This window comes from Sarcophilus harrisii, chromosome 1, assembly GCF_902635505.1.
Source record: "Sarcophilus harrisii chromosome 1, mSarHar1.11, whole genome shotgun sequence".
Classification (NCBI taxonomy): Eukaryota; Metazoa; Chordata; class Mammalia; order Dasyuromorphia; family Dasyuridae; genus Sarcophilus; species Sarcophilus harrisii.
The window spans coordinates 642,809,431-642,836,275 of record NC_045426.1 but is presented as its reverse complement, the minus strand read 5'-3'; the positions used below and the strand labels follow the sequence as shown (position 1 = coordinate 642,836,275).

Sequence of the window (26,845 nt, the reverse complement as noted above, 5' to 3'; positions counted from 1 at the left end):
GCAGGACCAGGAGATCATTGTATACTTCAACAACAATACTAGATGATGACCAGTTCTGATGGATGTGATTCTTTCCAACAATGAGATGATGGAGGTCAGTCCCAATGATCTTGTGATGAAGAGAGCCATCAGCACCCAGAGAGAGGACTGTGGGAACTGAATGTTCCTATGTTGCGTGCATTTTATTTTCTTACTCGTTTACTTTTTTTGATCTGATTTTTTTTTTGTGCAGCAAGAGAATTGTATATGTTTTATATATTGGATTTAACATATATTTTAACGTGTTTAACATATATGGGATTGCCTGCCATCTAGGGGAGGGGATGGGGGGAAGGAGAAAATCGAAACACAAGGCTATGCAAGGGTCAATGTCAAATTACCCATGCGTATGTTTTGAAAATAAAAAGCTTTATAAAAAGTAAATATAAATACATTTCTTTCTAGTTTTCTAAAGCCGCAGCCATTTTCCATTACCCTCCTAAGCCATTCCCCAATCAACTTTGTTTTCAACTCTTCATTTCACAGAGATACGGAGAGCGGTCCCAGGCTCTCACACCCACAAGTTTCCGTTCCTCCCTCCAGGAAACCCAGCTGGGGAGGAGTTTGCTCCACCCTGCCAAGGAACCAACTCCGGGAAATCAGTGGTGAAAAGACTACAATTCCCAGGTGGCCCTCTTCCTAGGTCCCGCCCCGAACAGCTGAGAGCCAATTGGCGGAAGTGAGAAGTGACGGACTTGGTGACCAGTGAGTTACTTGAGTGGTGCCTGCAGGACCCAATGAACGAAAAGGGGCGGGGTTTGCAGCAGCTGCCCGGTTTTCTGGACCCAAGAACTGAGCTGGCGGCGGCATGAGAAGGGCCCGCGGAACCGGAGACCGTCGGGGAGGCCGGGACCGGGGCGGGACCGGGGCCAAGGCTGCCGAGGAGAAACTGACAGCGCAGCAAACCCGCGGCCTCAAAAATAAGCCTAACTCAGGTGAGGGGCTTTAGGGGAGGGGAAAGCCGGCACGGAACAAGGCCGGTGAAAGGAGAAGCCGACTGGGAGAAGAAAGCCAATGGAAAGACAAGTACTAGGGAATCCGACCAATAGCAATAGCCCAATGGTGGCATGGGAGACCGGGCCCGAGCTGATAGAGGGCGGAGTCAGGGCCAGGGAGGCGGGGCTTGTGGGGAACTGTCCAATGAGGGTGTGGTCTGTAATTAAGTTCCATTTAATTTAATATTAAGTGCCTACTAAGTGCCCGGCACGAGCAATGCCCTGAGGGGGCAAAGTTTAAAAAAAAAAAAAAATCCCCAAACTCTCCCAGCGTTTTAGGAGTTTAAAATCGATTGAAAGGACAGATCAGTAAAGACACACTGTGTGCCATTAATTACGAATGACTTGGACAGAAAGCATTCCAAGCATGAGAAACAGCCCGGGGAGGGCTCTGTGCCAGAATAATATAATGATGGAGGGGGTGGGGGTGGCGGAGGGCAGACCTGGACGTTAAATGCTAACTTTTTTTTTTTTTTTTTTAATGTTGATAGCTATTTCCATATAATTGGGTTCCTTTATAATCTTATGTTTTTTTTTATTTTATATAATTAAAGATTCTGAGGAGGGGGTCCACAAGCCACTCCACACTGGAGGTTGCAGTTACCCCTTTGGAAACCAGCAGAAAAAAGCCAAAAAGGGATGCGTGACCCTGAACAGGGATAGCATGCGAACTGTGGGGGCTTAGTGAAGACTGAACCTGTAAGGAAGGGGACCAGGGAAGTGTCCACTGCTGTGCGAGGGAGAGTGTCCGGCGGCTTGAAGAGGACGTTAGCAGGGACCTGTCCTAAAAGGGTGGTCCTTGTTTGGGAGCATCCCAGGGGCAGCCAGATTCAGGATAAGATCTGTTCCTCATGCTTGGAACCTGTTGCGGGCCTTCCTGGATTCTCCTTGCTACCCAATTAATTTGTAATTTCTTGGCACACATTTTATATGTATTGATTTGCTCTAAGTTTAGAAAGTGTTAAGGGAAGATTTGTTCAGTTAAACAGTTTTACTTTCAGGAGTATCGGGGAGGTGGTGTTTGTCTGTCCATTGAAAGCGCCAGTCCCATGAATCTTAGGGGGGACTGGAGAAGAGAGAAGCTGAGCTCCCTACCAGTCCTACAGTTGCTCATAGATTAGTTTAGTTGGGATGGAATTAATGAAAGATTCCTGGTGCAGGTTGTACTTGCAGCCTAGGAGGATGGTGAGACTATGCAGAAGGGGATCTGGGAACTGTTCTGAGCACTCCGTGGGGTTTTGGCTCCTGTCCCCGCAGAATCCTGGAGAAGGCAGAAGCTGCTGCAGATTCATGAAGCCCTGAGCCAGGATCCAGTAGATGTGGAGTTACTACGAAAGGCTGCCCAAAGCCGAGGGGGCCTACTTAGTGACCAGGTCCGGAGGAAGGTCTGGCCCCGGCTTCTGGGCCTTAGCCCCTATGACCTGCCACGCCATCCAGGTGTGAGAGCAAGGGTGTGAAGGGGAGGCCGGGAGAGAAATGAAAGGGAAACAGAAGTCAGCCCTAATTTATTCCCCAAATCTTCTCTCACCTTCCAGTTCTATACTCACATACCTGTAATGTCTGGAGGGAACAGTGACAACCTCTGGGCATAAAGACATAGGTAGAGCTCTAAGGCACTTCAGGAATCCTCTAGTCCAACTCATTTCCCAGCTCATATCTGAGCAGGAATCTTTGGATTTCAGTTTCCTTTTCTATAAAGTCAGGAGGTGGACTAGATGGATTATAAAACAGAGGATCAGAATATTATAATGAAAAGAGTCCCAGATTAAAAGATGGAGGACTTGAGTTCAGGTCTAAGTGCTGCTGACTTATTCTGCTTCTCCATGAAGCTTTTCTGGGTCTCATAGCTCGCATCTGTAAATTGAAGGGGTTATATCTGGTGTCTTCTAGGTGCCTTTTAGTTCTAATCTGTAATATTGTGATCTCCAACAAGTAGTCATCTGACTTCTCTGTGAAGATCTCCAGTAATGGGGAATTCCTTATCTCCAAATACAGAGCATTCTACTTTAGGACAGCTCAAAGTGTACAAATGTCTTCTGCTAGTGAGTCAAAATTTGCCTTTCTGTATCTTCTGGCCCCTGTTCTAGTCCTAATATAGGGCATTCCAAAAGTCATAGTGTAGTTTTACATTTTGAGAACACACTGCACAGAGTGGTAGAAAAATTCAGGAGAAATCTAGATCCAAATCTTACCTTTTTTTTTAAAAGCTTGGTTTCTTAAATGGAGACTAGAAAAACAATCTATATAACAAGAAAAAGAATTATATAGAAGAGAGTCTTAGAAATACTAAAATTCAAGTCTAGAGAGTCCAAAACTGTTAAATTATACAATTAAATCACAAAATTGATCTTCATCAATGGAGGTAGTTTCCATACTGGTAGTTCCTGGCAGAAAGGAAGGATGAAAACAAATATTAAGCACCTACTATGTGCCAGGCACCATTTACAAATATCATCTCATTTAATTCTCACAACAACTGTGGGAGGTAGGTGCTATTATTATCTCCATTTTATAGTTGAGGAAAATGAAGCAGATAGAAGTTAAATGATTTTCCCAGATGAGAGGGAGTTATTAAGTATTTGAGACAGAATTTGAACTCAGGTCTTCCAACTCCAGGCTTAGTATTCTATTCACTGAGCCACCTCTATCTAGCTATGGCAGTAAAATCATATAAAGATCCAGGAGAGTGAGAGTGTGTGTGTGTGTGTGTGTGCTGTGTCTGGACCTGTGATATATAAATGGATGGATAGATTTGGACAAAGAAAAATAGTACTGCACAGGTTGTTGTTAGGAGGAAATAAAATAAAAATAAAAAAGCATCTAATGTGCTTTCTAAATCTTAAGGCCCTCCCGCAAGTATCCATAGTTATTACCGTAACCGTAATAACCAGGTTATTAGTTGTGGAGCCATCTCAGGAAAGAGGAATTAGATTTTCTCTGTTGGACTTCAAAGAGTAATGCAACCATCAGGATCTCTAAAACTCTGAGCTCAACCACAAGGCCCAACCCAATATGTTACGATTGCCTTGTCTCATTATGTCTCTACTCAAGTTTATTTGAGAAGTTTCGGAAGATAGCTCATGTAGCTCATGACTAAGTCTCTATAGACATAGATAAAAGTATTGTCCTCCCTCCCCACCTCCTCAGACCTGATACAAGCACTCAAGGTAACCTGCATTTATTAGTTATGAGATGGCCTTTATTTCACGCCACAGAAAATACATAGGAAGCTTATACAGACTCCATCATGGATAACCATGAACTCAGTATCACTTTACTCTCAGAGGGGAAATGCATTTAGGGCTGTTAGATGGGCAACCCTCTTCCCATTGGTTCTATACTATTTGAACAACTCATACCGTGGGAGCAATATTATCCTAAAATGTAGTTAAATTTCATATAGCATTTTAAAGTTGGCAAAAGCACTTTGCAGAGATTATGTCATATGATCACCAGATACCTTTATCAAGTTTTCTTGTAGAGGATTTTCTGATAGAGTTGATATCCCACGTACTAACTGGAATTCTTGGCTTTGATGCAGACTTCCACTGAGAAATACTATGTGTATGGAGCTAAATTTCTAATGTGAAGAGATAATTTCCTGATCTAGGTTTTAACCAGCTTCTGGTTGGATATTTATAGAGAACTGGCCAACCATGAGTTCCATGTATATGCTGTCTTCCTGAGAAAACTACTGTACCTATGTGTCCTGTCTCTTAGGCAAAGATATCAAATTCCAGGCTTCAGAATTCTAAGGGAAGCCACAACTAAATTAATGTAATTAGGAAATATTTAACAAAATAAATAGAAATACAATACAATTGATTTTAACTTGTGGTTTTCTAGTTTTCTGGTTAGCTGATTTCCATTTTTTATTTGAGTTTGATATACTCCTTTAGACTGTGGGATATTGAATCTATCTATGATAATAATCATGAAAGGGATAAAGGTTATCTGTGATACCTGGAGAGCTGCAGTTAAAAGAGGAGCTGAGAGTTTGGAACTCCCCTTCAGGGTGTACCATCTTTACATGTGATCCTTTTGTCATTCCTTTATTTGTCCTTGGATGACTGGCTGTGAGAAAAGTTGGCTGATAAGGAACTTTGAAAAATGACTCCAGCTAAAGACAGGGCGATTTTTTGGTTGGGGGCAATTAGTTCCCCAAGATTGGGCCCATTCTCTCTGAGTCGAAAGCTTGGTGGTCAGGTGTTACATTACCCTTTGGAGCCCAATAGAAAATAATACCCCCTTCCCTATGACAGTATCACAGGATTAGGAATCTGAAGACCTGAGGTTTCTGATTTTAGCTACCTGTGTGACCTTAGGCAAAACATCCCTCCTGTTATCCTTACTTTTTTAATCTGTAAAATGAGGGTGTTGGATGTATTGATTTTGAAGTTTGACCACAGTTCTTAATGTTATGATTTTTAAGTACTTGAAGAAGTGATGAGATTATTTCCTCTTCTTGACCCAGTGCTTCTATATCATGTATTGAAGTCTGCTAATTAGCAATGGGCATCTGGGAGTGCTGAGGGTGGGCGGGATGACTTGAAATCTCGGGGCCTTGGAGGAGGGAAGGCCCTCCGACCCTGAACGCCAGCTTTCCCCACCTTTTCCTTCCCACAGGCCGAAGCTCGCTGCAGGATCACAGAGACTATCACCAGGTGCAGATGGATGTGGAGCGCTCCCTGGCCCACTTTCCCCGGGGTGAGGTGCCTGGCTTGGGCTGGGGACAAGGGCAGCCAGGGGGTGAGGGAGGCATTGAGCTCCGAGAGTCAGGGTGGTGCAAAACAAAGAGCCCTTGGTTTGGAATCCGGTGGACCTGAGTTCAAGTGTTTTTTTAGAACCCATGAGGCTTTCATCAAGTCACTTTACCTCAGTTTCCTCATCCACCCAAAGAAGGGTTTGGATTAGATGGGAGGGAGGGAACCCAAAGTGGGCCCCAGGACAGGATGTGGCGGTGACCGCTGCCTCTGTCGCCTTGTGTCTGGGCAGGGATGCGCCCTGAGCAGAGGGCAGTGCTCCAGGAGCAGCTGGTGGCCGTGATCCTGGCTGTGCTGAGCTCGCGGCCGGAGCTGCACTATTACCAGGGCTACCACGAAGTGGCGCTGGCCCTGCTGCTGGTGCTGGGGCCCCGAGCGGCCGCCGCCTTGCTGGACCAGCTCTCCATGCACCACCTAAGGTACCCAGGGAGTGAGGGGCCCGGCGGGGGCAAGAGCCTCCTGGGGACCCCCAGCCCAGGCCTGGGGATGGGGTGGCCCTTCTTGCATCAAGAGCCATGGGAGCACCCCCGATGTCACTGCAGAGGAACCGCAGGGAGGTCAGGTTGGGTAACGGCCCCCTGATGCCTGTGGTTCCCGGCAGGGACTTCATGGATCCCACAATGGACAACACCTGGCACATCCTGAACTACCTGCTGCCTCTGCTGGCCCGTGAGAGTCCTCAGCTACACAGTTTCATGGAGAGGTTGTTAGTGCATCCTTGAGCCTTGGGCAGGGGGAAAGGGATCGGGGGGCCAGAGCCCTGTGGGCAGATCAAGCATGACCTGAGACCTGTTGGGGGGCCGAGGGGCAGTGGGGCCCGAAGCTGTGCAGGGGAGAGAGGTTACTAGAAGAGTGGGATGGGAAGGTGCTTGCCTAAGGCTCCAGCCTGTTGGTGCCAGGGCCGAGGTGGGAACAGTCTTTGCCCTAAGCTGGCTGCTGACCTGGTTTGGCCATGTGCTGCCCGAGCCCACCCACGTGCTGCGTCTCATGGACTTCTTCCTGGCTTCTCACCCACTCATGCCCATCTATGTGACTGCTGCGGTACGCACTGACCATGGCTGGTCGGGCTGGGGAGGAGGGCGGCCTGGGATCGTAGTTGTACCCAGGGTCCTAAGTGAGCCTGGATGATGGGGAGGAACATACTGGGTGGTGGTCCTGGTCGGGGAAGTGGAGTCCAGGGCCTAACTCCAACCTACTACCTGTTACCTCCAGGTGGTTTTACACCGGGAGCCAGAGGTCTTAGCATGTCCCTGTGACATGCCAAGCCTGCACCAGCTGCTATCTCGCCTGCCCCAGCCATTGCCCACTGAGTCTCTCCTGGCACAGGCCCTGAACCTCTTTACCCGACATCCCCATTCCCAACTAGCCCAGGAGACCTCCATGAGGACCCATAGCAGGTAACCTACTATAGGCTGGGGGCTAGGGCTTGGGAGAGATCCCCAGGAGAATGGGGGATGGTGAGGCTTTTGGCAGGAGGGGGGGGGCCTTCCAGGGAAAGCACAAATGGAATGAGGAGGAGGCTGGTCAGGGAATGTTCATAATCCCAACTCAAGATGTATCATTGATTTCCCTACCCCATCCCCCCTCCCACTTCCCCCCAGCTTATCCATTGAAGGCTCCTTCACAGCTCTCCGAGCAGCCTCAGCACATCAGCGGCCTGACTGGGTCTTACAGAAGCAGCGGCAACAGCCAGGGTGCCAGAAGGCTTCAGGGAGTCAGGCTGGGCCCAGTACCCTGGTGAAAGCAGCAGTATGGGGTCTCTCAGCCACATTAGGGGCAGCAGCCCTGGCTATCACACAGACTGCATTGGGCTGGGGCCCTGAAGTTCTCTGGAAGATCTTCTAGATAGACTCATATCCTGTTGTGACCACAGTTGACCCCCAGACGGTGGACTAGCTATTATTGGACTGAGCACAGCTCAAATAGCCATAGCTGGACTGGTCAATCATGATAGCCCTGGCAACTGTACCCAGCTGGACAGAAGGACCTGAAGAGATGGCTGGGAAGGGAAGGTCAGACATTATTCCTTCTCTCTTTCCTTGACCATACCCCTCTCCCAACCCCCTATCACTCCCCCACACACAAGGAAAGAGTCACTGGACAGGGTTCGTCTGCAGATACTGCTGGGGGACAGAAGTGAGGAAACCTTTGGACCATTCTATCCATCTGTTTCCTTGGGGCAATGGTGAGCCATCATGATTTTGTATCTGGACTAATAAATTCATCACATCCTGGCTCCCTATTACCCAGGGAGTTCGTTGTTTTTATCCCTGGGCCAAAGCAACACAGATAGGCCTGGGGGAGTGGAGGGATTTATCAGTGACTTTGTGCCTCCTCCAGCTCCTAGAAACACTGCTTCACATGGTTAATTGGACATGGGAATCGTGGGGCCTGACTTTTCCACTCCTCCTTCAGGCCTGGCAATTGACATAAAATGGACACACTTTCAGTCTCCCAGACAGAAGGACAGTCAGACCCACAAAGTCTGGAAAAAGAAGCTGAAAGAGGTCTGACAAATTGAGGTGCAAGTAGAAAGGCAGATTAAAGAGAAAGGAAGTCTCAGAGTCCTAGGGAGGAGGAGCCCAGAGATGGAGGCAAATACATAAGAGGGAGAGGCAGAAAGAGCCAGACTCCAGAAGGAGAGTGACAGACAGAGGAGCTAGAATATGAAACCCAGGCCGGCCTCTAGCTGCCCTCCCTCCCAAAGGACCTGCTTTCCCTCAGAGTAGGGGACCCCAGTGTTGGAACACTGCTAGATGATAGGAAATTAAGTCTCAGGAACAGAAGCAGTTCTATCAAGAGTCGCGTTTATTCTCCTCTTGGAGGTGCGGTGCTCCGGGGAGCTGGTGCTATTGTGCTTAGGAAGGAGGTCTGTCCGTCCGTCCGTCTGTCCGGCCGGCCCCAAGCCCCCCGGGCCGCAGCCCCAAAAGCGGGGCATGAGGAGGAGTCAGGCGGAGGGGGAGAGGGGGACGGCCCACGTAAAAATCCCAGCCTGTTGGGGCAGGGCAGAGGGAGTATATACAAGGAGAGGGGAAGGGAAGGGAGTCATGTGCTGCAGAGGGGAACAGGGGGAGGGCACAGCTGCCCTGTCCCCTCCCAGCCCTAGCTCTCCCATTCACGCTGGGTGGCCCCGGGGCCTGTTGCAGTCAGTACAAAAACAGAGGTGCTACCTATACACGTTCCTTCTACCTGAATTTGCTAAGGTGGGATATTGTGCTGATTCAGAGATGGGGACTTGGGAAGGGAAGAGAAGGTGGGACCCATGGCTTTCCACGGTAGGACACGGGGCAAGGCATTGGGGAAAGGGGGCCCCCGGCCTGGCCCAGCGGCTGTGAGACCTGCTCACTGCTTAGGTAAGTAGGTAGACCATGTGTGTGCAAGCACAGAGGAGGAACACAGGGGAGGTAGGGAGGGGCCCAGGGAGGTTTGACATGTGTGTGTGTGTGTATGTGTGTGTGTGTGTGTGTTGTGTACAACCATGTTTGTGGGACTGTGGTAGTGTGTTCCTGGGCGTGTGTGTGTGTGTGTGTGTGTGTGTTCCTCTGCGTACAACTGCATTGGTGTGCCTGTGTGAGACTTGTCATTTGTCTGGGTGTCATACTGGCTGGAAGGCTGTCTGGCTGTGCTTGGGTATGGAAAGTGGGTGTGTAGCCCCCTTGCTCTATCACTGTGATGGAATGGGATTGGAAGCTCCCTGAGGGCAAGGACCATATCTTAGCTTCTTTTTATGTCTCCTTTAGCAGCTAATGCAGGCTTAGGCTCTGTGGGGTGTTTTATGAAGATAATAAAATCTTGGAGCTGAGTGAGCAGTAAATGGAGTGAAGTGAACAGTGGACCTTGAAGGAGGTGATCTCGTGAATCCCACCTCCAGCACTTACTAGCTGTGTGAGTTTCTTTACCTGTAGAACTAGTACAACACTTTCAGTACCTACTCCACAAGGTTATTGTGGAAAAACAAGTAAGACAATGTATGTATGTCAAGTACTTTGTAAACCACAAAGTTCTAGAAACAGCAGCTTTGATTAGCCCAGCCTGAACTTGAGCTGAAATCCCCTCTAGATTATCTCTGGGCAAACTCCATTTGAAGACCTTCAGTAATAGGGAATTCAGTTTTCACAAGGCAGCCACTCTCCTTAGGACAGTTCTAATCTTTAGAAATGTCTTTTTCCTCCTTTCAAAGGGAAATCTGCCATTCTATGATTGCAACCCCTTTGCTCCTAATTCTGCCCTCTGGAGCCAAGCACCAGTTGAGTAAATGAATGAATGTGTATGTGTATCCATTACCATATATCTGTGCCTATGTATATGGTAGTAATTGGCGGAGAGGGTTATGATGGGGTGTGTGTGAGGGGAGAAAATGTTGTGATTGTGTTCTGCTATACAATTGTGTCCCTGGGTGTATCATGGAATGATGGGTGAACCTAAGGCAGAGGAGCGGAGGTCCCTGCACTCCCCCAAACCCTCCTTCTGGGGTTCCTAGAGTTGGAAACCTCATCTCTCAAATAAGTTGGGGTGATGGCTATGTATGTAATGGGGTGTGTGTGTGAGGGGATTAAGTCTGTATTAATATTCAATTCTGTTTCTGAATCTCTGTTTCTCTTTTTCTATGTGTTTTTCTCTCCTGTCTCTATGTCTCTGCGTACCTCTGTGTCTGTCTTCCCTGGGTCTCCATATAGCTCAGTGTCACATCATTATAGAATTTCAGGCCTGGAAGGGACCTCAATAACCATCTAGTCCAATCCATTACTGAAAAAAGAATCCTTGTCCTCTATCTGGATCTAGGATCAAAGGATCACTGAACATCAGAGCTAGAAGGGTCCTTTTACACCATCTAGTACAATCTCTTCCCTTTGTAAAGGAGAAAATGGAAGCCCAGTTGCTCAAGGTCATACCCAGGACTGACAAGAATAGGAGTGCAGCCAGCCCCATTCTCCTGATTTGCTGTACTCATTCTATTACACACTACAGTGCCCCTTGGGTGCTCTGCGTAGAGTAGGAAAGCTGTTGCCAAGCCATCTCCTCCTTTCATCTCTTCGGGATTCTTTCCCATCTTTCTGCCTCCCTTTCACAGGAAGGAGTGGATTCCTCCCTGCCCCTTGAGTTTTTCAAACCTCTTTCTGACCATTACTGTTTGTGTCCCGATATTCTGACTAGAAAAGAGAAAGACAGATATGCATCATCCTCTCAGGCGACTGTAATCTCTGTGAGGGGTCATTTTCCAACACTCAGCATAGAGCAAGGGGCTTAACTCTTTATTGAGTGGTATTTTTTTTTGTCTCGTGCTCCCCCCCATGCCTCTTGCTATATTTTTTCATGTTCCCTTATTTCTACGTCTCTGCATCCTTGTTTCTCTGTCCTTAAGACCCTGTCCGTTTCCGTCTTCATGTGTACGTGTATATATGTGTATGTGTGTGTGTGTGTGTGTGTGTGTGTGTGTGTGTGTCCTCCGCCTCTCTCCCCAATCTGGGGTCTGTCCCTTGGTGGTCGCCTCCCCCGCCGCCGCCGGGCCAGCCGAGGGGGCCTTGGTTGGGGCCAGGGCAAGGGATTATTGGAAGGGTGGGATGGGTAGAGAAAGTCTGCGCGTATGGCCCCCGCCCACCTCGCGCAGTGTCCCTGATATCGGCGCGGGGCGGGGCCTGGGGCGGGGCTTGGGGAAGAGGGAAGTGGGGGGGTACCTGATTCTCTGTAACACTAGAGGCGGCGGCAGCTTCGCATGCAGTGCGCATTATTGCTCTATAGTCGGTATCGGACTATCTAAGGGGAGGAAAAGGGGAGGGGAAGGAAGAAGGAAGGGAGAGAGAGGAGCAAGGGGCGGGGCAGCCCCGAGGAAGGGAGGGCGGGGCTGCATGCAGTGACGTCACAACGGCGGCGGCCAATGGGGTGGGGCCCTGGGGGGCGGGGTCGCCGCCGAGGCTTTGGCATAGACGGGCGAAAATTGGCAACTGAGTGGGAGGTGGGGAAGGTGGGGCGTGAATGAAGTTACTGGGGGTGGAGTGGGGTGGGAGAAATCTATGTAAGGAGGTGAAGGTGGAGCTCCGAGGAGGGACGGGGCTGACGGACGGAACTCCGAGATGAAAGTTGAGGCCTGGGAAGGAGTGGAGCGTGTGGGGAGGACTTCTAGGAGGGGCGGAGCTCCGGTGACGAGAGAGTGCATGTGGGGGGAAAGAGCTGCCAGAGGGGCGGAGCTCCGAGGAGGCGGGGGGGGCGGGGCGGGGGGGTGTCTATCTTAGGAGGTGGGGGCGAGAAAGTTCTTGCAGGAACTTTCTCTTAGAAAAGCCCAGGGCGTGGGCCGGGACTGCCCGACCCGAGTGCAATCCATTCATCAACAAACATAAATAACAAATAAATTAACCCGACGCGCAAGAGACGCCCCCCTGAACCCCCAGGGCTTTACCCGCAAGGCGAATACTGAGAGGTGATGGGGGCGGGGGGTGTGGGCGAGGTGAGCGTCACTATTACAATTTGCCCCGCCTCCCCCAGGGACATTTAATGCCTTGGGGATTGGGGCTGGAAGGGGTGGGAGGAACCTAGGGCTGGGGAAGGTCGGATAAGTCCATGCGATCCGATATGCGTCATTATTATTCGTTATGGGGAGCAGGGACGGGGGACCCAGGTAGCTGGGCCGGAAGAGTTCGGATTTGGTGGGCGGAGGCAGGGCTGAGGTGGAGGAAAGGGAGGACGGGGTCCGAACTGACCCCTTCCAGGTCTGAGCTAGGGAGATGAGGGGAGGGGGCTTCCCAGTCCTCATCTCCCCTCCCCCAATCCCTAGAGAACTGTGGGGAGATTGCCCTCTTGCCTGTCCCTCTTTCTCCCTGGGGCTCCACCAAAGGGGAGGCTTTCTCCAGGGTCCTGCAATCCTCCCAGAGCCTGCAGGCAGAGGGGGCCGGTCCCTGGGTATTCAGCCTTAAGGAACCCAGGGACTGGGAAACCCGAAAGGTCCTGTGACCCTAGAAGGAGCCGCCACTCCCCTCCTCCAGCTATGCAAGGCCCCGAGGGAGGATAGGGCCCTTTGACCCTATTGCTGGGAAATAAGATGGTGGGATGGGATGTCCCTAGTCCCCAGCCTGTGAGGGGTCCTTATTGGAGAGGGCAAGAGGCATGGCGCCGCCGCCTCGGTAGCCTATTGCTTAAAAGAGGTGGACGGCGGCACCAAACCCAGTATCCTTTTATCCCCGTCAGCCAGTAAAGGCCTAAGGTGGCTGGGGGAAGGGCTGTCTCCAAGACCCTATCACTGAGGTGGGGGTGACACTTCCCCAGCCTGGGGGTCCTTCAGACAAGAGGGGCTTCCCTGGGCGACCCTATTGCCGAAAGAAGTGAGGGACACCCACATCCATTACCCAGCTTGGGGCTTCTTTTAGGAGACAGGCCAGGACCTTTCCAGGGAAACCCTGTTGCTGAATGATGGGTACGCCTCTTACCCAGGTCCCATCCCTAGTCTGCTCTACAATGAGGACAGAAGGGAGGGGAGGTCACCTATCGGGACCCTGTTGCTGAGTAATGAGGGGCTCCCTTTCTCCAGCCCAGGTCTCGAAAGGGGAAGCTAGTTGAGATCAAGGCAAGCCGCCTTCCCTATGGCCCTATCATTGAGAAGATACGGGGAGGGAGGCACCCTTTTCCTACCCGGGGTCCTAAAGTGGGGGGAACAGAGACTTTGCCTTCACCTTCCCAGGAGACCCTATTGCTGAGTAGTAGGGACAAAATCCTCCTCACCCATTTTCCCCAAAGTGGGGGGGGGGAGAGGAAAGAGGTCGCCTTGGGGGGGGTCCCCCTTCCCCAGTCAAGGGCCCCAAAGAGGGGAGACAGACATGAAGACGAGAAGAGGTTGCCTTGAGGGGAAGTGCGCCCTCCCCAGCCTGGGGTCCAGAAGCTGGGACAGGGGCAAGGCCACCTTTCCCTTCCTCGGGGACCCTATTGCTGAATAGTGGAGAGTGCTCCCTCCCTAGCCTGGGGCCCAGAAAAGGGGGCCAGAACGGAGGCCATCTTTTCCGGGGACCCTATTGCTGATCAGTTGGGAACACCTCTCTCCTCCCAATGCCTTCCAGCCAGATGCCTGGAAAGGATCCGAGGATACACCGCCTTCCTCTTCCCAAGGGAGGGGAGCCCTATTGCGGAGAGGACGGGTGAGGACCCCGGCTCTCCCCTCCCAGAACCCTATTGCTGCCGGAGGGATGAAGGGAGGATGGAGCTCCGGGAACGCCCTCCTCAGGCCCTAAGCGGGCTGAGAGGAGGCGGGCCGTGCACTGAGGAGGACGCCGAGGGGGGGGCGGGGCCGGGCGTAGTCGGGGGGCTGACGGTCCCTCCCCCACTTCCCTCCGCAGCTCCCCCTCCGTTGCTGCCGCCCTTAAAGCAGGCGGACTCGTAGTGTTTGTTGAGATAGGACTTGAGGGCGAAGGCCTTGTGGCAGCGCTTGCACTGGAAGTGCTTAAAGGCCGAGTGCGTTTGCATGTGTGCGCGCAAGTTAGAGCGGTCAGCGAACGCTTTACCGCAGTGCGCGCAGCCGAAGGGCTTCTCACCAGTGTGCGAGCGCATGTGGCCCTGCAACAGCCAGGGCCGGGAGAAGGCCTTGCCGCACACGCCGCACTTGTGGCGCAGATCGTGCGTGAGCAGGTGCATAGCCATGGCTGGCATGGACACGTACACCTTGCCGCACGTGGGACAGCGGCGCGCCAACTTGCTGTCCAGGCTGCGGTGCGTCTGCTTGTGCCGGCTCAGATTAGACGACGTGGCGTACGTCTTGCCGCAGTCGCTGCACGCGTGCCGGCCAGAGCGCGCCTCGGACCCCGGCCCCGCCCCGCCCGCCTGTTGACCCCGCCCCCCAGACCCCGCCCCACTCCCGGCTCCTCCTCCTGCTCCTGCACCGCTACTGCCGTCGGGTCCGCCTTGGGCCGAGGCTGCGCTGGCGCCCTTACGGCGAGATCGCCCGTCGGTAATGAAAAAGGAGTCTGCAGCGTACCCCTCGCTGACCGCCGCATCGCCGTTGATGTAGCCTCCTGCCGCCGTGGCCAGCTCCGGGCGCGGGGTGGGCGGTGGGGCCGAAGCAGCGGGCGGGCCCAGCTCTCCGCGGACGGCCGATGCGTACATGGGCTCCTGGGACGGGCCCTTGAGCAGGGATGCATCCGAGTCTGCGGCATCGTACACGGGGGGGGCGATGTAGTCACTGAGGTATCCTGCTGGGGGCAGGGAAGGCAGGAAGGCACGAAGAGACAGGCGCGAGAAGAGACAGGGGAAAGAAGACAGGGGGGTGGAACGACAAGTAGGAACAGGTGGAGGAGGGGAGAGACGGAGCCCAGAGAAAGATGGAGAGGAGGCAGATGGGGGAGAAAGTAAAAGGGCAAGGACACGGATACGGAGGAGAAATGGGGAGTCAGGCAAGCGGCGGAAGCGGAGTGCGGAGAGTGAAACAGTGGCAGAAAGGGGCCGGGAGAACACGCAAGGACAGAGGCAGACACACACAGAGACCCGGGAATGGGGGCAGGGGGGAGAGAACAAAGAGCGATCAGAAGCGGGAGTCACAGCGAGGTGGAGGAAGATGGGACAGAAGGGAAGACCAGAAGAGACATAGACACAAGGTGATACAGAAAGGAGAGGAGGCAAGAGAGGAGGGAAAGAGATGAGAAGGGGACTGACCAAATCTAGGCCCCTCCCTTCCCCCCCCCCCCATTCACTTCCCCTGGGGGGAGCAGCTGTGCTGTAATGATTCCCCCTTCAACCCGTCTCCCCATCCAATCCAAGGGAGCCTCAAGGTCGGGGGAGGGGGTGGGGAGGGTTGTGGTTGGGAGACTCCTAGCTTTTCCTTTTCTATCCTCTCTTTCTCCTCTCCCTCTTCTTCTTCCTTCACCCTGCTCCCTTCCCTTCCCTCCTCCCCCCTCCTCTCTCTCTCTCTCCCTCTCTCTCCCCCTCCCTCCCTCCCTCTCTGGGTTCTCCCCACTTCAGCAGTTTTGCCTGATTATGCAACACACTGCAGACGGCTGCTGCCTCCTCCTCCTCCAGGCATCAGCAGTGGCAGCTGCACAAAGCCCTGACTGTGGCCCCTGTGGTACCCCCATCCCCGATGCCTAGCCCTCCCCTAGTCCCTATCCCCTGGCCTCTTCCACCCACTCGCCCTAGGGCCAGGGGGGGGAGCTGAGGTGTTTGGGCCAAGTAAGGCTAAGGAGAGGTGGGGATAAGGAGGGTGGGTGGGAAGAGAGAAGAGGAGTGGCACAGTCACACTGCCACACACACATGGCATCATGCAGGCCACATGCCGTGTCCCTCAGAGTCGCCCACAGAACACACAGAGATAACGTCAAGCATCGATTCGGTGTCACAGCACGGCCGCACCCACCATCATTAAGCACATGGAGTCACCCACTCATCCTGGGTCATGCTTAGTATGGTTGCCATGGGGTCAGGTTGTGGACTATTCAAGACAGCCGAGAAATCACACGTACTGTCGCATACTCATAGGGCCACACAGATGGTCACGCATGTTCTTATACACAGAGAATCACCATCGTATTCACACAGGGCCACGTGTTCACCCATAGCCACATACATATACAGGGTCAAATATGGTCGCACGAAGATGGAGACACTTGTCAGTCAAAGTCAATCCTGTCTCACACATACAGGATCACCTGTGGTGATGCATCATTTGTAGATGAGATAACACATACCCACAACCACACATAGAGGGTCACAGATATGGTCACATGCACACTTGAGGTCACACAGGGTCACAAGCACATATTGGGGATTATACATAGTCACAGAATTACACATGCAGGTCCATACACAGTCACACAAGTAATATCTTAGGCACAGTCTATTCTCTCCCTGGCCTAGATCTAACAGTTGTCCTTGAACTTGTGTACCCTCAAACAAAGAGGCAGCTCTCATTTACCATAGACCCCTGTCTCCTCCCACTCCCAGATGTCCTCAACTTCCCTATTGGGCTCCCAGACCCTGCTCTCCACTCTTCTGCAGCCTCATATGTTCAGATGCAGCTTCCACAGTGATCAGATTCTTTCAGGACACCTCAGAGACATCTCTGCACAGGCTCATTCTTCTATGAGGTCTAATGGCTAAGCATCCACAGACCCTTTCCACTCCACTGGTACTGATTTCAGCCCTACTTCCCCTTCTGTCCTTGTTTCCCCCATGTCCTGATGGGGAGGGTCTGGGTTGCTTGTGTGACCATGTGTCTGTGTTTCTGTGCGTGTCCATGCATGTCAATGTGTTTGTCCCAGCTGTGTGTGTGTGTGTGTGTGTGTGTGTGTGTGTGTGTGTGTTTGTGTTTACCTCCCCCATCCTCACCTTCCAGGCCCTGGTTTCTAACTGCAGTTCCTGTTCCTCATCCCTGTGGCCTCCGTCCATTCCTGCCCCCAACCCTGGTCTGTTTTTGGTCCCTATTCTCTGCAACCAAGTTCCCTTTTTCAACCCTTTCATCCTTCTGCAGTCTTTGGCTTGCCCCATCCTCCTCCTGCTGCTGCTGTGGTTACAGTCTCTGGTGCCTATAGCCTTAGAACTCCCTGCACCTTGGACTCAGCTTTCCAACCACATCTCAGCCGCAGAATCTTTGATCTCCCCTTAACCCCTCATACTGTGGCCTCCTTCTAGTCCTTGGCCCTGAATAATATCCCCCACCCTGGACTCATCATGCTCTGCCCCTCTGGAGTCCCTATTGCCCTATTCTAGTTAGCCATATCTCAGTGCCCTAGAGACCCTGGCCCTATCTTTGGTCCCCCATGCAAATAAATAGTTAACCCCCCCCCCACTATATCCAAGGGTTATAAAGACTAAAAGCCTTGCTCTATGGAGCTCCCAGAGTCCCGGCCTCATATTTCATCACTCTCAGTTCGGATCCCTGGAGCCCTGACCCCCATATCTGATAACCCCAACTCCTGCCCCCCCCTCTTATCAGCACCTATGTCGCTCACGCCCTAGTCCTGGGAGCCCTGTGCCTTAACTTCCCGTACCCCACAGCCCTAAGCTCCCCACGTAGTGGTTCCTTTAAACTACAGGTTCCCACATCCCCAGTCATTTGGTCCCCCTCACCTTTCTCTGGCAGCCGGGTTCCGAGGTCGCTCCGTGCCCGGCCATAAGGGCCCTCCAAGTCAGAAGAGGAGAACGCATCAAGTTTGACCTTTTTGACCAGGAAAGATCTGGGCATGGTTCCTGCGGGGCTGTGGGGCCTCTGCGGGGCCAGAGGAAGGAGGGCGGCCCGGGCTAGGGCCTGGGCCGGGCGCGAGGGGGCTGCGGCCGCCGCGGATCCCCCTCACCATCCGCGGGGCGGTGGCCGAGGGCCAGGCAGAGCTGGGGGGCTCGTCTTCTTACACAGCGTCCAGTGGCTCTCTTCGGCCTCAGCTCCTCGCCAGGCCGCCGTGGCGCGCGCCGCCGCCTCCTCCTCTCCTCCTCCTCCTCTTTCTCTCCTCCTCCTACTACTTCTCTCCTCTCCTTCTCTCCTCCTCCTTCTCTCCTTCTTTCCCCCTCCTTCCTTCCTCCCCTTTCTCCTTCCGTCCCAGCCCTCGGACAGGAGTGTGTGTATGGGGGGGTCGGCTTTGCCCCCAGGTCTCCTCCCAGGCCCGGCCCCGGCCCCCCCGGGGCCCCGCCGCCGCGGCGGGCGGGCGGAGCGACGGTCCCTCAGTGGCCCCCCATAGCCCCGTGGGGCTCCGCGCGGCCGGGGCCGGGGTTGGGGCCGGGGCGGGCGGGCGCACGCTGCGCCTTTCAGCACCACGGCCAGCACCCGGCTCCGCGTCTCTAGCAGGGGCTGAGGCTGGGGCTGGGCCCGGGGGCTGCGGGCAGCCTGGGCTTTATTGTTCTGCCGGCGGAGCGGGCGGGGGGCTGAGGGAGGGGGCTGAGGGGCGGGGGCGGGGCTCGGCGCTCGGACAGCTCCCGCCGCCCGCGATCGCCTCGGTCTGCCTCTGCCTCGGTCTCTGCCTCTGGCCGGGGCCCGGCCGCTCACTTATAAAGCTGGAAAGGGAGGGGGAGTAGGGGGATACGGCGGAGGCGGGGCTGGGCTCCCCTCTTCCCCTCCCCCGGGGGCTTCCCCTTCAGCACAGCGAGTTCTGGGCTTGAGAAAGAAGAGAAAGGGGGGTGGTGGTCCTGATCTCCCCCGGAGGTTCTACAGATAAGAATACCCAGGCATTTGGGAGCCCTGCCTGCCCTGGGAGTCGGGGTCCTCGCTTCCCCTCCCCCTGGGCTGCGGGTCTCGGAGGCCCCGTGTCCGCGGGGGCGGAGGGGGGGGGGTGATGCTGAGGCAGCGGGACTGCATTGGGGCCAACGCGGCGCCCTCTGCCGCAGTCTCCCCCCCCACCCCACCCCCCGCCTCATTCTCGTCCGCTCTGGCCTCCAAGAAGCCTTGGACACCCTCTCTCCCTGCCTCAGGTTGGAGGAATTTTCCAGCCTCCCTTCTCCTTCCTCCGGAAAAGATTGGGACTTTTTTCTCTATTCACTATTATTATTTTTTATTATCTATCAAAGTAATATTTTCCTCGCCCGCCCGCTCTAAAGCCATACTGAGCTGGAGGCCTGGGAACCAAGGGGACAACACCCTCTCCCCCGCCCCCCACCCGCCCCATTAACGTCTCTCAGTCCCGAACTTTACAGGCCGCCCCCTGACGTCAGGAAGGGCCCTGCCAATGGAGAGGGGCGGCCTGGACCCTAGGAGAGGGGAAGTGGGGGAGGGTCCTCGTGCACAAAGGCCGCGCTCGGGGGAGGGGTTTATGTACACGTTCCCTAGAGGAGGGAGGGAGCCCACTCGGACCCAAGCCAGGGCCTAATTCCAACTCGATTCTTCCTTTAAATTCCCCAGGCCAGTTAGCCCCCAAATCATCCTGGATCTCTGTGAGTCCAACGGAGAGCCCTGGGCCTTCTGACGTGTGTGAGGGCGTGGGTGATGTTCCAAGGTCACGAACAGGTTTGAGTGGGAGGCCGTAGGGTAGCATCCGTATGGCTGGCTCTCAGGTTGGTGTGGTGCTTGTGGGGCTGCGACACATCACTCGCATCAGCGACCCTCGTGGTTGTGCGACCCTGATTTTGCGTGACATTGTGTGACTGTCACAAAGAGGCTCACACTACCCTATAGGCTGAGTGTGTGGCCCTGACACCGACTCGTACGACAGGGATATGGATGTGGGTATGAATGACACCGTGTATCTTGTGTGTGTGTGTGACCTTGTGTGTGACACCGTATAATTGGTACCAACTGTGGGATGTGATGTTTGTAGGCATATAGACTTAGATCTAAAAGTGACCTTGGAGGCCGTTTATTCTAACCCACTTATTTTCCCAAAAAAGGAAACTGAGACCCAGTGAGGTCAGGCTCCTGCTCCAAGCTCACCCCACGTAGGAAGTGGCAACACTGGAATTCGAGCTAAAGGTCCTGGACCCCAAACCCCGCTTTCATGACCCCACACACCACCTACCTAAACGACATCTCCTGTGTCTGCGACACTAACTTGCATCACTAAATCTGATTGTGTAGGACTGACGTTGTGAGATAGGGTGGGGTTGTCACCAGTTCTGTCACACTGTGTGTGTGACAGTGTAACAACCTTTTGAACAAACCTTCCGAGGTGTGCTTTAGAGGAGGACCCCTAACCTGAGTGCGCGTTCCCTGACGGTGGGCGCGCACGCAGCTGTGGGCCCAGGGCCCTAGGTCTGTAGAGCCAAGCAGAGGGGAAGTGCTGATCTCAGCTCAAACAGGCTCCGCCTTCATATTTGCATAATCTTTGGGGGGCGGGGTCGAGACTCGCAGCGGCTAGGTCTCCTTTCCCAGCCTGTGGGGCCTGATGGCCCAGGGAGCTACCCAGGGCTAGATGGGAGGGACTGGAGCACGACTGTGTGTGTCTACATGTTGCGTGACTGTCCACAATTTTGTGTATGCCTTGTCTGTGTGCGTGTGTGCGACTGTGTTGTGCGTGCACACGGGGATCACTTTGTGCCAGTGAGTCTGGGGAAGGGGGAGGAGGCGGGGTCCCAATGTCTTTGTGGCAGCCGGCTGGGCCTGGGTGGGGGCGGGAGCTGCGGGGGGACATTCATCTTGAGTGTCAGGCTGTCCCTAGGGGTGGAGCCGCCCCCTTATCTCTGCGCCGCAGCCGGGACCGGACGGAGCGGGAAAGGGGGAGTGGCGGGGGAGGCTCAGGGCCTAGGAGCCCGATTCATCTGGTCCAGGCCCGGGGTGACTGTGGGTGGACGTGAGAGTGAGTGTGTGAACGAGCTGAGGGTTGGGAGTAGGGGGGAGGGTTGGGGGCCGCAGCCGGAGAGATGAAGCCAATTAGCATTTTGATTGCGGGCCGGGGGCAGCCTGGGGGAGGGGGGGCGCATCTGGGCAGAGCCGCCTCATTACCGCCCACCAGCCCCCCGGGGCTGGGACCCAGGCGCCCCTAGCTCTCACAGCTAGCCGCCTGTCTTCCCCCCTCCCATGGTCTTCTATCCCATCCTTCTGGCCCCAACCTCTTGCTGATACCTCTGCTCCTCTCCTCTCATTCCCTTATCCTCCTGTCTTCATTCTTTTGTCCCCTAGCTCTGTGTCCTCGATCCTCTATCTTTGTGTCCTAATTTAGCTCTTTTTCTCTTTCCCTCCATCCTTCTGTTCCTCACTTCTTCTCTCCAATCTTCTCTTGTCCGTCCCTTGGATCCCATACTTGTCCCATCTTTCTAATTCCTTATCCTTCTGCCCTTATACCTCAGTCTCTCTGTTGTTCTGCTCCTCATCTTTCTCTCCTCTCTCACTGTGCCTTTCTTTCCTTTGCAGTTCATCTCTGTACCTCGTCTTCCATTCCTTCAACTTCAGATGAGCCTGTTAGCTCCTGCTGTATGCAAAACTCCCTTTCCCCTTTTACTACCATCTCCCATCATTATTTCTCTGTCTCTCAAATTACTCTCTCCCCCTTTATTTGTGCCTATGTCCCTATCCTCCACTGCTATCTCAAAGTTCCACCGTCTGTGGTTATCTTCTATTTCTCTGACACTTTATCTCTTTTCTCTCTGTGTCTCTGTTCCTCATTCCACTTATTCATTTGCGATCACTGAGCCTACATATCTCAGGCCCCTTTATCTGTATCCTTACCTCTCACCCCACCCTTGATTACTGTCCCTTAATTTTTGTCATCCTATTCATCTATCTATCCCTCATTTTTCTATTGTCAAATCTCTGTCCTCTTATCAATTTCCTTGCTTCCTTTAAATTCCTTGTTCCTGTCTCTATCCATCTACTTCCATAACTTCAGTCCATTTTCTCTGTGACCCATATCTATCTAATTCTCTCACTGTTTCTCTATTCCCCAAGATCTTTCTTTTTATTCTTCTATCTCTATCCTTGTTTCTTCCCATCTCTTTCCTGACCTACCCTCCATCTCCGTTATCTCATTCTTCTTTCCCTCTTCTCATCAGTGACTGGATAATGAGGTATGGACACATGTGTGTCAATTCTCTCCCCGAGGGAACACTTGGGATAGCACGTGCTTGGTGAGCCCCCTGAGTCCCTGACCCCCCGCTGGGAATGGGCAGCCGGCACTCGGGCAGGACGGACACAGCTGGGTTTAGGGCGCTGCCATCAGCCAGAACAGCCCAAGCCCAGCACACACATGCGGCCCCAGGTCAATTATCAGGCCCCACCCCCAAGCAAGGCTCCACAGACAGAACTCACTCCGACTCAATTACTCAGACCCCACCCCTTTTCCCTACCTCAATTATCCAGGCTGCTTCCTGTTCTTGTTTCAATTATCCAGTTCTCACTCCAGTCTCTTACTGACTCAATTACTTGGCCAGACAAGACAAAAAAGGAAAATGTTTGGAAAGGCTGCAGTACGTTCACTGTTGGTGGAACTGTCTAGCCCTTCCAGGAAAACAATTTGGAACTATGTCTCAAAACTAAAGGATCTCTACATGCTCTTTGACCACTACTAGGCCTAGATCACAAATAAACTTTAAAGAGATTTTTTTAAAAACCCTAAAATATACAATAAAAATTTATAACAGCTCTCTTTATAATAATAAGGAAGCAGAAATTAAGGCACTAGAGATTGGGGAATGCCTAAACCAATTGTGGTATATGAATACTATTTTGCTATAAGAAATAGAGAAAGGTGGTTTTAGAGAAACTTGAAAAGATTAAAATCAACTGATGCAGAGTGAAGTGAGCAGAAAAACAATTATTTATACAATTAAAAAACTATAAAGAAAACTTCTTGGAAAGACTAAAGAATTCTGACCAATGTGATGAACAACTGCAATTTCAGATGATTGCTATTGAAGCATGTTATTTACTTCTTGAAAGAAAGGCGATTAAAGTTGCAGAATGAGACATACTTTTTTTTTGGACAAAGACAGTATGAGAATTTTTGTCTAACTAGAAGGATTTATTGCAAGAGTTTTTTTGTTTTTGTTTTTTTTCACTTAGGCAAGGTTGGGAGATGGGGACTAGGGATAAAATGGCCAAAAGGTATGGGAGCTTTACTGGAGCATTAAAAAAATAAACAGAAGAAAGCAGAATACTAGAAAGAATCACAAATGAACAGAACAACTTGGAAAGTTTCATGTTGAATTTATTATATTTTAAAACAAAAGCAACATGTATATAATAGAGATTCATTGTTCCATGTTTTCTTTTTTTGTTCCATGTATATGAAAATGCTCATTTTATAAAATAATTGTTAAATTTGGAATAAAAATAAATTCTTGTAAAATGAAAATAAAATCTAGAGGTTTAGAAAAAAGATCAGTAACCCAAGATCCTGACTTCTGAATTGTCACTCCTTATTCAATCTTGTAAATCCTGAATTCTGTCCCTGGGTCAATTATTCTGATTTTGTCCCCAGTTATTGGGACACTCAGCTCAACTCAGTTTCCTAGAATATGACCTATTTGTCCTTACCATTGACTCAGTTTTCTATCACTGATTTTATTACCATTTTCTGGGAATTTTAATTTCTAATGTAGTTAACAAATTGTCACACAGAGACCAAATCCCCTGGCATTGGCCTCTCACAGATTGACTGATGCTACCTGGTCTCATTTTCCTCCAGAACCCTTTTTTTACTTCCCATACCTCTCTTGCACAAAGAGAGATATCTATAGGCATGAAAATTAGGAATTGGGGAAATAACTACAAATGATAAATTTCCTATCACTAGAGATATTCAAGCAAAGCTCTGGATATGTGTTTGTTAAAGAAGCTATGGAAGAAATATCTATAATTCTTGGAAAGATTGACAAAACTCAGTTTTCCATTTGTAGACTCTCCACCTAACACAAACTCATTTCTCCCTTTTAGGAGTCAGTGAGATGGCTTAGCATCCCTCTTCCAGGCAGAACTGGAGGCTAAGAAGAAGATATAGGCATGGACTCAGCCTTTCTACTGAGATCATAGAATTTAGAGTTGAAAGGAATGTCAGAGACTATGGAATCTAACATCTATCTATCTATCTATATATATATATATATATGATATAATATATTTGGTTTATTTTTAAAATATATATATATGTGTGTGTATATATATATATACATATATATATATTTAAAAAAGAGTAAACCAAGATTGAGAAGGTAGAAGGAACTTAGCTAAGGTCAAGCAGATAGTTAAAATGTCAGAACTTGAACTCAAATCTAATCTTCTGACTCCAAGTTTAGAGCCATTTTCTCTATGCCCAATTGTCTATTTCTGTCTGTCTTTATATCTCAAGCTTTGTTTCCCTCTGGGTGTGACTTTGTTTTAGTCAAGCACATTCTGGTGGATGTATGTATTATGGTATAGATCAAGAAAATAACTAGACTTGGAGTTTTGTTCCTGATTAACTTAACCTGGATCCAAGTGGGTAGAATTCTAGGACTAACTTGGCAATTATTCCCTCAGTGGAATCATAAATTTGAAAGCTCATATAATAAAACAGTACAAAGATGAAACCAGCTGCCTTCCCATCATTGGAGATCTTCAAACAAAAGTTGATAAAGGTTACTGTTGCTGCTCATGTATGTTTTGGACTATCATACTTTTTCAGTTGCTTTTCATCCCTGAGATCTTTTGGGTCACTCTGTCTCTGTCAGTCTCGATCAGTCTCTGTGTATCTGACTTTCCCAGACCTCAGCCCAATGCCATATCTGCTCATCTTGAATTCTTTTGTCTCCTTGATCTTTACCTCTTAGTCCTTCAGAGACCCCTGCCCCTATCTTCTTCCTTTCATTTCTTCTCCTCCTCTTTTTCTGTTCCTTCTCCTTTTTTTGATTTTCTTCCTTTTCATCATTTTCTACTCCATTTTTCATTTTCTTCTCCCCACTTTTATTCTTTTTTCCTCACTTTCCTTCCTCCTTTTTTTCTTCATTTTCTTTCTCTTCTTCTTTCTACTCACGACTTCCAATGGAAAAGAACGATAGGTATGAAGCTCATGGTTATTTTACCTTTTTAAGGATAAGGGCAGGGATAGGACAAACCTGCTGAGCAAGGGTTTGGGATTTGTATGAGGGAAAAAAGCTTTGCTTTTTCTTTCCCTGGCTGATACCAGTTTTAGATAGCAACTAGAGGGAAACTCATTCCTGTAAAGTTTAGAAACTCTTGCTGCTTTGGAAGCTTCAGGAATGCCATACTCAGACACTGGATGTGTGTGTTGGGGGGGAGGGAAAATAGGGAGGAGAAAATGTCTCTTGGTATAGAAATAACTTTATTGAAGAATAATGCCCCTTTGTGTGGGAGTGGCTTGGACTCCCTAGGGTCTCATGTGAAATATCATGACAAGTGGTGCTATTTGGTCATGGTGATAATACTGGGATAGTGGTAGGGCACACGGAAAAAATCACATGTGCAGCTGCTTGAACCATATAACACTGGATATAACTCTGTTCCTCACATTTAGCTTGTCTAAATAGGAGCTCCTCATCTCTCCCCCAAAACCTTCCCTTTCTTCTTTCTATTTCTGTTGAAAATATTAATATCAGATTGGTAGTCTGCTAACTAAAAAGTCTACATTACTGACTTTCTTTCATCCTTTTGTCCTTAAGTGGCCTCTTGTCCTTGGCATGTCTCTCAAATTATCTACTCAGTTTTTCCCTATTTTTTCTTTTCCTTAGCACCAACTGAGAAATGCAGACCACTATTTCTGAAAGTCCTCATCACAGTCTTGATCAAAACACTGATACTTTACCATTAAGAATCTCTAAAAAAAAAAAAAATAAGACATCACTGTCCTAAGAAAAATACATATTTACAGGAACTCCCTGTATATATTTCCATAGAAGTATATCCTTCTTTATAGATTTCCACAGTATACTTCCAAGACTAAGAAAGTCTACCTGCTTTCCCCAGGTCTCAGTGCTGAACCAGTCAAACAGCAAGTCTCAACTTCACCTCTAATGCTGGCCATGGTGCTGACTGACTTTCTAATAATATAACCAATGCATACCATTTTCTAGGTAGCTAGGATGACTTCTCTCCATAAATTCAAATCTAGCCTCAGACACTCATTAGCTATGTGACTTAGACAAGTTCAGTAATCCTGTATGTCTCAGTTTCCTCATCTGTAAAATGAATTAGAAAAAGAAATGGCCAACCAGTATCTTTTGCCAACAAAACCTCAAACAGGATCATGAATAATAAGACAATACTGAAAACAACTTAACAACAGAAACCATCTTATAAGATCCTGGCTCCCTCCTTTTTCTTTCTAGGAGGAGGGATATATGATTTGGCCTCCTTACATATACTAGAGGAGAAATTGCCCACCCAATAAGATACTGGACAAATCCTGAGTTTTGTTGAAGAAATTGATCATATTTAATCTGGAGAAGATTGACTGATATGGGTTAAATATTTCAAGTGAAGTCATATGGAGGAGAAGGGATATAATGTGTTATGTTTCGCCCTTGAGGTGAAAACCAGGGACAATGGGTAAAAGTTACGAGAAGGTAATCTTAGGTTTGAGATCAAGAAAAACTTTCTAACAATTAGGAACTGTGCAAAAGTAGAATAAAGTGCTCTTAGATGTGGTGAATTATTTCTACTTGAAGATCTCCAAGCAGAGGTTGAATAGCTTGTTAGATATGTTATAAGAAGGATTCCTTTTATGTAACATG

At 50.5% G+C, this 26,845-nt stretch overlaps 2 protein-coding genes and 1 long non-coding RNA gene across 5 annotated transcripts in view; 2 read left to right on the top strand and 1 right to left on the bottom strand.

The window, feature by feature from the left end:
- Nucleotides 1-535: 535 nt before the first annotated feature.
- LOC100924622 (TBC1 domain family member 20) lies at nucleotides 536-8,522 on the top strand. The gene is made up of 8 exons (XM_031947377.1): nucleotides 536-974; nucleotides 2,292-2,471; nucleotides 5,661-5,741; nucleotides 6,030-6,216; nucleotides 6,399-6,500; nucleotides 6,697-6,838; nucleotides 7,010-7,194; nucleotides 7,399-8,522. Exons 1-8 carry the CDS (start codon nucleotides 848-850, stop codon nucleotides 7,640-7,642), a joined length of 1,248 nt encoding a protein of 415 aa, XP_031803237.1. The 5' UTR covers nucleotides 536-847; the 3' UTR covers nucleotides 7,643-8,522.
- Nucleotides 8,523-8,590: 68 nt separating this feature from the next.
- On the bottom strand, nucleotides 8,591-18,289 carry SCRT1 (scratch family transcriptional repressor 1). 2 transcript variants are annotated; one of them, XM_031947378.1, is made up of 3 exons: nucleotides 17,834-18,289; nucleotides 11,473-14,967; nucleotides 8,591-10,947 (listed from the first exon to the last, which is right to left on the bottom strand). In XM_031947378.1, the coding sequence occupies exons 1-2, from the start codon at nucleotides 17,946-17,948 to the stop codon at nucleotides 14,000-14,002; spliced, it is 1,083 nt and encodes a 360-aa protein (XP_031803238.1). In that variant the 5' UTR covers nucleotides 17,949-18,289; the 3' UTR covers nucleotides 8,591-10,947; nucleotides 11,473-13,999. The 2 variants fall into 2 exon arrangements, with proteins under 2 accessions (XP_031803238.1, XP_031803239.1); XM_031947379.1 differs by lacking the exon at nucleotides 8,591-10,947 and having other exon boundaries at nucleotides 13,156-14,964.
- A 606-nt stretch (nucleotides 18,290-18,895) lies between these two features.
- The window catches only part of LOC116420727, a 40,051-nt gene continuing 32,101 nt past the window's right edge, over nucleotides 18,896-26,845 (top strand). For both annotated transcript variants that reach the window (XR_004231139.1, XR_004231138.1), the window contains exon 1: nucleotides 18,896-19,621. This is a non-coding gene — a long non-coding RNA (uncharacterized LOC116420727). The remainder of the gene's footprint in view (nucleotides 19,622-26,845) is intronic.

Excerpts from the sequence above, each read along its gene's own strand:
- LOC100924622 (XM_031947377.1), top strand. The coding sequence starts at position 848 with ATGAGAAGGGCCCGCGGAACCGGAGACCGTCGGGGAGGCCGGGACCGG. Across the intron at positions 2,472-5,660 it reads TGACCTGCCACGCCATCCAG|GCCGAAGCTCGCTGCAGGAT; the intron begins GTGTGAGAGCAA and ends TCCTTCCCACAG. Across the intron at positions 6,217-6,398 it reads CTCTCCATGCACCACCTAAG|GGACTTCATGGATCCCACAA; the intron begins GTACCCAGGGAG and ends GGTTCCCGGCAG.
- SCRT1 (XM_031947378.1), bottom strand. The coding sequence starts at position 17,948 with ATGCCCAGATCTTTCCTGGTCAAAAAGGTCAAACTTGATGCGTTCTCC. Across the intron at positions 14,968-17,833 it reads AACCCGGCTGCCAGAGAAAG|CAGGATACCTCAGTGACTAC; the intron begins GTGAGGGGGACC and ends CCCTGCCCCCAG.